The 9,918-nt window shown below is 41.7% G+C and overlaps 1 protein-coding gene across 29 annotated transcripts in view; it reads right to left on the bottom strand.

The window, feature by feature from the left end:
* The window catches only part of CLASP1 (cytoplasmic linker associated protein 1), a 171,022-nt gene that overhangs the window by 117,067 nt on the left and 44,037 nt on the right, over positions 1-9,918 (bottom strand). For all 29 annotated transcript variants that reach the window (XM_019007424.2, XM_019007425.2, XM_019007427.2 and 26 more), the window contains exons 3-8: positions 8,929-9,007; positions 8,596-8,699; positions 8,005-8,096; positions 7,843-7,918; positions 5,139-5,236; positions 3,802-3,869 (exon numbers count right to left, since the gene is read on the bottom strand). In XM_019007424.2, coding sequence (XP_018862969.1) covers positions 3,802-3,869; positions 5,139-5,236; positions 7,843-7,918; positions 8,005-8,096; positions 8,596-8,699; positions 8,929-9,007 — 517 coding nt within the window. The remainder of the gene's footprint in view (positions 1-3,801; positions 3,870-5,138; positions 5,237-7,842; positions 7,919-8,004; positions 8,097-8,595; positions 8,700-8,928; positions 9,008-9,918) is intronic.

Below are 9,918 nucleotides of genomic sequence, written 5' to 3' on the forward strand. Positions count from 1 at the left end.
CCTTCCTTGCCCACAGGAACACCGCCACAGTATCTCTTCATGCACAGATATAAACGCATTTCCCAAAAATTTTGTGACGTACATAAAAAAAAAGAAGGTTTGCATCAAAGAATATCATATTAGTCTATCACAATGATCAAAAGCATAAAAAACACCAAAACATTTTGGTCTGTGTCACTGATTCCTTTCAGCCTGTATTTTTCAGCAGATAATTTATTTTATTCTTAATCTGTACTGAAACTTGATTATAAACTCTTCTGGAGTCCAAGTGTGATTCAAAGTCAACTCAAATGCATGGAAAATCAGTACAGTTTCTGTTAAGGTCCTCCCAGATAATACCAAGGAAACCCATACAGCATGAATTTCTTGGAGTCTCTGTCCAATAGCCTCTCTCTGTATCACATCCTACTAAAGATCATCATACAATGCCACTCAAAGGCAGCAGCTGACTAGCTGGCAATTACTGGCTCTTTCATGCTGAAAATGTATTTGTCCCAGGGGAATAAGGCATCTGCATAATTAGCAAAAGCAGTTACACAGAAAATAATTAGCTTGCTGAAAGCCCAAAGGGGGAAAAACTATAATTTTTGCTTCAAGAGGCTGACTAATTATATGCCAAATAACAAAACAGAGATGCACTGAGAATAATCGAGAAATCCAGCATGGATTTTAACTTCATATTCTAGCTATAAGGGCTGCTGGTAGCCTAGCAACAAGCAGCATACTTGGGCATGCCAAAAGCTCCTCTGACTTAATGAAACACCTCAGATTACTATGCAAACCTCCCCCACCCCACTATGCATTTGATTCTTGTGTTACCAAATGATAAAAACAAAGCCTAGCCAGAAAAACAATCAAACAATTCAAGATAAACTCAAACAAGCATTAATGGACTACAGCATAGAAAGATAAGCAAAAACAAAACATTAATCTGATTAGAGTTGATTCATTAGATTTCTTCTTTGGGTTAAGAAAATGTCCTGTTGTTTTAGGTGACTTTTCTAGCAGTCTGTGTAAGATTTCTGTTCATTTCTGTCTTGCGAACCACTAGATATAAAACCTTTAACAAGTTAGAGCAACTCACTAATCTACAAAGTACTCCTGATATACAAATAGTGCTGCTGCAATTCCATCCTTTTACTTGAATTCTCAGTGAACTGGTAAAGGAAATTGTATCCCAAACACTGGTTTCAGAGCCAAGAGACCAGTTTTTACCGTGTTCCACCATTCTAGAAGCTGCTGTCCCAACTGCCCAGTACAACTGTGCTGTGCAATAACAGAGGTTAGACAAGCACCTTCTAGTCCCATTGTAATTAGCACAACTCTGGTGCTCAGTTATGACTGACCTTTCAGCCAATAGCCTGCTCTTGGTTACCCAGCAGAGAAACACATCCACATAGTAACCCATCCAACCACTCTGCCAGATTCAAAGGGTTAACAAGACTGAGCTATTTCCACCTTTCCTCAGAAAGGCAAATCCTTTGCATGTGCAATATCTACCACCATCCTCCCTGGTGACTCTTGACAACTGCTGAAAGTGTCACCTTTATTCAGAAAGTGTCAGGGACAGAAGAAACCTGACAAACTTAGCTTGTCTTTAGGTGACAATAAACTTGTGACTGCGGGTGAAGATAAGCCTTCTTTTGCTGGCTTACACAATCTCAAAAAGATAAACTGAAAGTTGCACAGAGCTGTTGACACATGAGATAGGACGAGCATGTAACGCTGTATTTGTGCTGTGCTTGGAGGGCGAGGAAGAAGCAACAAACAAGCCTATGGCACTACAGGAAACTGAACCCTCCCCTCAAACATACACAAAAGATGTTAATAAATAACGTTATCATTACTAACTTCACAAATGAGAACTACTTTAATTCTCCAACTATAAACTTTTTCATTTCTAGGGAAAATGAAAAGAAAAAATCTGGCAGAACAATAGGAGATCCTAGGCTTTGGTCCCTTTGACCCTTAACACTACTCCACCCTCCCTTTTCCCCCAGGCTACTTTTCTGTCTCAATGTTCATACAGGAGATTCTACTGAGGAGAAATCCTACCACAAACACAGACTCCAGGGATTGCACCCTGCCACAGCACAAGCAAGGAACAGTGAGACATCAGAAGATCAGGTTAAACAGTGGAGAATACAGGAGTACTTGCATTGCAAAGTACTGAAAGCCTGTCAAAGGAGTCAAGGACAGAAGATGGAAATCATAAGGTCTCGGGACCTTGATGCACAAAAAGAGTAAATCTTTCACTGAAACAGTGACAAAAGGATATAAAAGAAAAAATAATACTTTTTTCAATGAAAAGTATAAGATCTGATACACACCACCAAGATCTTACACACAGATCACAAGTCTGCCTCCTAGAAACACCAAACTACAGCAATCTACATAGTACAATGATGCATCAAATTTCTTTTCTTTTTTTTTTTTAAAGCCCCTTCTATTCAACTGCTAGCAAGACAAAAATTCCACCTTAGCCTAGCCAAGTGGAAAGCAAGAAAGTTGAATCAGCAGTAAATCTGTTTCAGTTTGAGTAAAGGTTTCAGAGAAATCACCTGGAGTTTGGGAATCTAAACAAGTTTGGTAAGGGATTATTTACTTTCCCTCCAACCTGCTAAAAAAGAACAAGGACATTTGTTTCTCAGCTGCACTTTTTTACCCAATAAGCCTCATCCACCAGTACAGACAGAACACTCCCATATTATGCAAAAGCACAATTTTAACCCATTCCATGACAGAGGAACATTCTGTCATCATTTGCAAGCATACAAGATAATACACCACATTTCTGAATAATCCAAACTATAACTTCAAAATTTTCAAATCAGTTATTTTTATTGTTTCTGCAAGGATGAATTTTACTGTGTTGTAAAATGCTTATGGCAAGAAGAAAGGTGCCCAGAAGTGAAAAAGGTATTTTTTCCTATATAAAAGAGAAAACACCTCTCTGCTCTCTTGACTTCCAAGAGCATGGTGGGAATGGCTGGACATCATCTCCCCTGCTCCTGGCCTTGCAGAGGATGTGAGCTGAATAGGAACCCACAGTGCTGAGCTCAGATTCTTCATCTACTCTTCTCAACTATCAGCAGAAAGATGCATTTCCTTACCAAGAACTCTCACAAAAAATCTACTGTTAAACAAGGAGTAATACCTATTAAAATTACTTCCTAGCTCATAATCTTATCTGTTAACACAGTAATAAACACTTGCTATTACAGTAAGCAAAATACTAGTCCCAGACAAGACAGACAGAATTAAGGCTCTGATAAGGGTTTCTGGCTGTCAGTCCTGAACATACAAAATATGCAAACTTCGTGTCCTGGTTTGGGACAGATTTGGGAAGAACCCTGGGACACTCAGGAACTGCAAAATACAAACAACATGAGCTTTAAACAGAACACTGCTGCATTACTGTGTACACTCTTCATGCCTTTTAGGGAATTAAACTGAAAAGGCAATTCTTCATGAAATTACTCTTTAATTTACCTTATGAACAATTCACATGCACGTGGACTTGAGAACAGAAGATGTATTTCTCTAATGTCACTCAAGAGAAAAAGAAGACAGCTATAGCACCTTCTCAAAACTTAGGCTTCTTTCTCCTTCTGATACTACAAAAAGACAGCAGACAAACTAAACATCCATTTTATTTGTTGCAAAAGCACTGTGTGTATTTCTGAACAATCACCATACTTGGTTCCCCTAACAGAATGCTTGTTATATATGCATTTGAATACCTCACAAATTGAAAATTTCTAAAAGCACCAAAAAGAGAATCCAAGTACTTTTACTCACCCACTGAAGTCTGGACCATGTTTCCAGATTTTTGGACCTCATCGAATTTTGTAAAAATTACATTCAACCTGTTTGAAAGTTAAATAAATACACAATGAACAAGTGGATTTAAATTTTAGGAATATTAGAATCATAAAATCACTAAGGTTGGAGAAGACCTCTAAGACTATCAAGTTCGACTTTTAACCCAGCACCACCGTCTTTACCACTAAACCATGTCCTTAAATCCACATGGCTTCTGAACACTTCCAGGGATGCTGATTGCACCACTTCCCTGGGCAGCCAAATTCTAACATCTTATGATGTTTTAGAACAGATTTGGCTCCACTCAGGTCATTGGGAGCACTGTCAAAAATGTCAGCAGAAAATTTCTCAATGCAAGGAAGTTATTTGAAGATTTAAAAAACCAACATCAACACACAACAGCTGAAAGGAAAAGCTGAGATATAATTGAAAATACTAAATTACTGAAGATGTGATATGGCTAATTGTAGATGCACTTCCAGTTCATCACCGTTTTGTCTATCTTAACTATTTGCAGAAATACAACAAAATTGACACAACATTTGTCATTTAGCCCTGACACCTTCCCATTTATGTAACAGATTTAGCAGAGCAGAAGATCCCTACCACATCTCATCATTCCTTCCCAGTGAGTTTATTACTTTAAGGCAAATTGTGGGAGCAGATCTTTCCACTGGAGAACAAGAGGCAACACTGCTGCCTCCACCTGCATGTAAACTCTAAAACCACCTCTTCCCTCTGAGCACTGACAAGCTCCATCCTCAGGTCTAACCAAGCTCTGCCCTGAGCACTGGAGCCAAGATGCAGAGCAGCTTTCTAACACACCTGAAACAGCAGAAGCAGAGGGACATGGCTTTGATTTTGACATAGGTTTGGTTGTTTTTTGGGGGAGGGGGGCAGGGCAGGGAGGCTGCTCTTTTTAAAATGAAATCTAGAATTGATTTTTTTTTTATTTTATTTTTTTTTTGGTGGGGGGTTTTTGTTGTTTATGACAGTCTAAGTTGCATAAACACAAGCTACTCTGAAGTGTCTCCTCTCCATGTATGCAGAACATACAGGAAAAATATTAATTCCCTTATATCAGTTAACTAACCATCTGCAATAATTTTTGTGGTTTTCCAAAGATGCTGTGGCATACTTGGGAAAAGGTACAGGATCTGCTTTTAGTAAATCTAAGTGTTTATCAGATTAAAAAATAAAACAATGATCCTGGTAAAAGGTTCAATCATGATGTTCCTGAAGTCTTCTGAAGGAAGGAAGGGAATAAAAAGGAGCCCAAAAATAGTGAAGACCTAAGGACATTCTCAGCTTACCGAGACTGGGGTAATCCTTTTTTACTGAGATCAGCCCTTACACGTTCACCAACATGTCTGTAAATTTCCACAAGGCTGTTTATTGCTGCATCTCGAACCTGGATGTGAGAGATGAGAGAAATCAATCATCTTTACAATTTAAATTAATAAATCCCTAATAAGCCCTACCTTAGAGAACTAAATTTGCATATTTCTCAGCAACAACAGTTGCCACTATACACATTACTCACAGCTCATGTAGGAGCTTTCCAACCCTGCTTTTCACATATTAACAGTATCAGCAGGTAATTGAATTGAAAAGGCGGTGAAGGTTAAGATGAAAGGTTTCGTGCAGAAGGAGCTTGTCTGCCTTTGCCAAACTCCTCCCATGGAGTACAATGGGTACATTTACTGGATGAAAAAAGGATAGAGACACAAATAGACCTTATATTACTGGGATATTATAAAATAAACTGATTTTTAATGCTGTCTTAGAAACTTAGGTTTCTATGTTGATAGCAAAACAGGGAGGAAGGGAGGAGTAATCAATCACCTGAGTCATCATGAATTTTGCGTATTTTCCAAACTGATTTGCAAGAAATTGCTGAGCACATCCTTCCCTCCAGCCAACAGAATAGACATAAATCTGATTAAAGTGTCACCTTTCTGTACTTAAACCCTTCCTCTGCTAGACACAGCAGGCAGAGGAGGTAAACAAACTATCTGCTCTGCCTACAGAGACACCTACAGAGCTGTGCACTTCTGCTTCTCAGAAGATGCTCCAGCAGCTACCCCCACACACACCCCAGGACTAGACATGGAATATCCTGAGGACACAAGCCAGAATTGCCTACAGCTGGGAGTCAAAGAGCAGGCACACATACTCTGCCTCCTAGCCAAAGAAAGAAAATCCCAACACCTGACTTGCACCCACCTCACCCTTCTCCTGCTCTGCAGCCCTGCCGCTCAGCGGGTCACAGTGCCAGCCTCCAAAGCCCTCCTCCACTCATGCCAGCCCTTACTCAGCACTCCTGCCTCTTGTCTCCTGCCCATCAGCCCCATTTGCTACCAATGCTGCAGGGCACCGCAGCTGTGGGGACTCTTTGGTGCCCCCAGTTTGTGAGTACACAGCCCACTCTGCAGAGCAAGGATTGTCTCTTTGTGTACCATTAAGCAGAGGCACAGCTGCAGGATAGCATAAATCCCAAGGAGCAAGGCAAGGAGCCCCCACCATCGTACTTGGTTTAGTCTACTACAGCAATAAAAAAGCTTTAGTAATTTTATGTTTGAGAAAATGATCAAAGTACTGCTGTCACACCAGATGCACACTCAGTTATTCAATCACATCAGCTGAAAACAACAGAAGCACTATTTCTGTAAAGGGCTTTAATGGAACAGCTTCCACATCCACAGCAAAAGAAAAAAAACTGGACTTGACCTGGAACTGTTTCTCGAGCCTCTCTCCAAGAGAGGGCAGCAGTGACCGAGCCCAGCAAGCCTCCCAGCAGCTCCAGGGGAGCCTAGGACCAGCCCCTGCCCCAGGGCCACTGTCACACCGATTTTTGTCTGACCAATTCAGGCACAGGCTTTCTGGGGACAAGGAACCAGAGCCAGGAGAAAGGGAAAGAGATCAGCCTTGTTTCTGTCTCCAGCTGGACAACAGACATACAGGACAACGAGCTGTGCCAGGCAGAAAGAAGAGGCAGCACAGAGGGAAAACGTCTCAGTGCCCTCACCAACTTTCCAATTCATTCAAAAGCTCACAGGACCAAGGCATCTGTGTATTTAACAAGTCCAAGCCCTAAATCCAGGATTTCCTTGGAGAGTAACAGCTTCTTTAGTCCTAGCTCGGAACTACAGAGGACCCTAAACATTTAATTTCTTAGAGCTTACCATCCTGCACTGGCACAAGCAGCAAAGGAAGGCTGCTTCATTCTCACTCCTCCTCTTAGCAAGGGAAGGCCCTGACAGCCACAGAAATATTGCCAACTCCCCAGAGCAAACATAAACCCATTCTCCAGCTGGACACCCCATACCTCCTTCTAGCTGAACACCCTTCTCCAGACCTGGATCACAGATGTGTCACCCATGCTGGGAGAACAACCAACAACATTATTCAAAAACTGCTAGTACACATTACACAATGAGTTTGAACACTTCTCCACCTCCCTCTTCTCATTAACCCCACATACTTGTATCTAAATCCAAACAAGACAAAAAGCACTGAGGAGCAACAGATTTTATTCCACTTGTATTTTCATTTGGGTTGCATCACTGATTAAAGGTCCTGGTACAGATTGTCTTCACCCCCTATTCAGAAACTGCCTGTACAGATGCTGGCTGTACACATGGCCAGGCTGCCTGACTGGCCCCATTTGCCCTCCCTGCCCAGACTGGTTTCTCTCTGAAGGTGAGGGGTGCTGCACTAGGCCCAGAGGGATCCCTGCAGCCTCCCTCGTATTCAGGCTTCAAGGCACAGGAGTTCCCTTCCCACAAAGGTTTCCCTCTTCTGCTCATCACACCTGCAGATTCATGTTATTCTGGTAAACCCTTGGAGTAACTGATTTGCTGGTTTGGACATACTTCAAATTATACCTCTCCAAAACCAGCCAAGGGTTCTGTGTGCACAGCATTGCTCAGAGCTCACCACCAGCAGCAAAATTAGGTTATTTACCAACAAGGCAATCAGCACAACCTTTAGATGTGACTCACAGCAAAAGCTCACCTGGCTGTTTGGATCTCCAAGTAAGTTACATATATGTGGCACTATCTTACTCAGTGTTAAACTCTGAGCTCCAGATCTGGGAATAAAGAACAAAAAGCACCATTATGAATCACAGAGCAGGCTCATGTACACAACACAGGTTTGCAGAGGGTTCTGACTTACGCATTGAGTGTTGCAATAAGGCAGAGGCAAATCCCTTCTCTTGTCCGAAAATTCTTGTGTTTGAATCCTCCTAACATCCTGTCCCACACATACTACACAAGACAGGAAAGAGAAAAAATGAGATGGGATAAGAAACAGATTCTATCTTCCATCAAACATACACCACACAACCTCTGGAGATCAAATATAAGCTATACACCTATCCAAGCAGAACAGGACAAAAAGGAGCAAGATACTTTTAGATCTAATTCTTTGTTTTGTACTGACTTTACAGTAACTCCCCCCTACCTAAAATAATAACAACAATACTCATACTTACAGAAAGCAAGTACCTTCCAAAAACCTGGAACAATAAATCTTGACATATACCCATCCCATCCTTGGGAAATCCACTGACACGCTCTCATCCCATGTGTATCCTGTCAGGCAATAGCCTTCCCAAGTGAAGAAAATCTTATAACAAGGTGTAGAGAGATGAAGTAATTTCAGACAGAAAAATGGCAGTAAAAAGGTGACACTTTCTTACACTAAAAAGGTTTTGTTTTTTTGAAACAGCTAGTCACTCATGCTGTGGAGAACTGCTGAACATACCTGAGGGTTAGCAGCCTGTTCCATGATTTTCAGCAGCAAGGTCTGATCCTGCTCCCTCACTGAGTCCTTAGAATCTCCCAGCCTATCAAGTAAACTTGGCAGCACTAAGGAAAGAAAAGGAATATTCAAATCCCTTAGGAAAAAACTCTAACAGTGGCACAGCCCCTCTACTCTCCCCTTCCAAAGCCCAATGGGGGCACCAGCCCTGCTGCCCTCCAGAAGAGCTTGAAAACCACCAAGAGTCTCCCAAGTGCTCTCCAGGGGAGAAAGTCATCTCTGAGTCCAGCAGCCAGTGCAGGTGCTGGCAGTGATGGTCACACAGAGACCCCTCACCTGTGCCAATCTGGGCCTTGAAGCGATCTTGCAAGCGGGACACAAGCGCGGAGATGATGTCAATCCCCAGGAGAACCACCTGCAAGCACAGAACAAGCAATGAATTAAGAGTGAACTGCAAATGTGATTGCTGCTCAGTGCTAAATTCATATGTATAGATTTGCAAGGTATACAAACCATGTGCATAAAGCATTTCAGTATTTGCTGTAACTAGCATCTCTAATTAATTGCAATTATTATAATTATTATTAGAAAATGATAGGCACTAAAAATTGCTTCATTATTTACTGGCAGAAATTAAACCAAACATTTTTATGACGTAACTGGAATTCAAAGAAAGACACCCAGTTTGAGAGAAGCTTCATAACAGGCTGCAAATTGGAAAACCTGCTCTGATTAACTATGCTTACCAGAAAAAGGTACATACTTTTTCTGGTAAGCATACATACATAGTACTGCATAGCCTGCACGTGAAACACTTTGCAAAAACCCTTAGATCGTGATCATGCTGGCATGAGGCATTTCTCCATACATTTCTGGATAAGCACTGAGGTTAATCATGACTGGAAGTGTTAGGGACAGCCAGGCTTCTGAGGTGGTGCCACCAGGGCTGTTCCAACATAGCCCAGCTCCCCATACCACACACAAGTGTATGTATATACACATATATAGGCATATCAATGCTCCCTCTACATACACACAAGTGTACATACATACACTAACAACCAGGGCAGTAGTCATGGCCCCAAGCCTGCCAGAGCTCAAGGAGTGTTTGGACAAGGCTCTCAGGCACATATGGGATTGACGGGGCTGTCCTGTGCAAGAGCCAGGAATTACAGTTGATGATCCTGGTGAGTCACTTCCAGCTCAGGATATTCTATGATACTGTCATACGTACATATATTTACACTCCCTGTACCTTCACACAAGTGTGTCTGTATACATACACATAGCTGTACTCATTGTACACACTGTCCCTGCAGACACACA

This window comes from Parus major, chromosome 7 (genome assembly GCF_001522545.3).
Source record: "Parus major isolate Abel chromosome 7, Parus_major1.1, whole genome shotgun sequence".
NCBI classification, from domain to species: Eukaryota; Metazoa; Chordata; class Aves; order Passeriformes; family Paridae; genus Parus; species Parus major.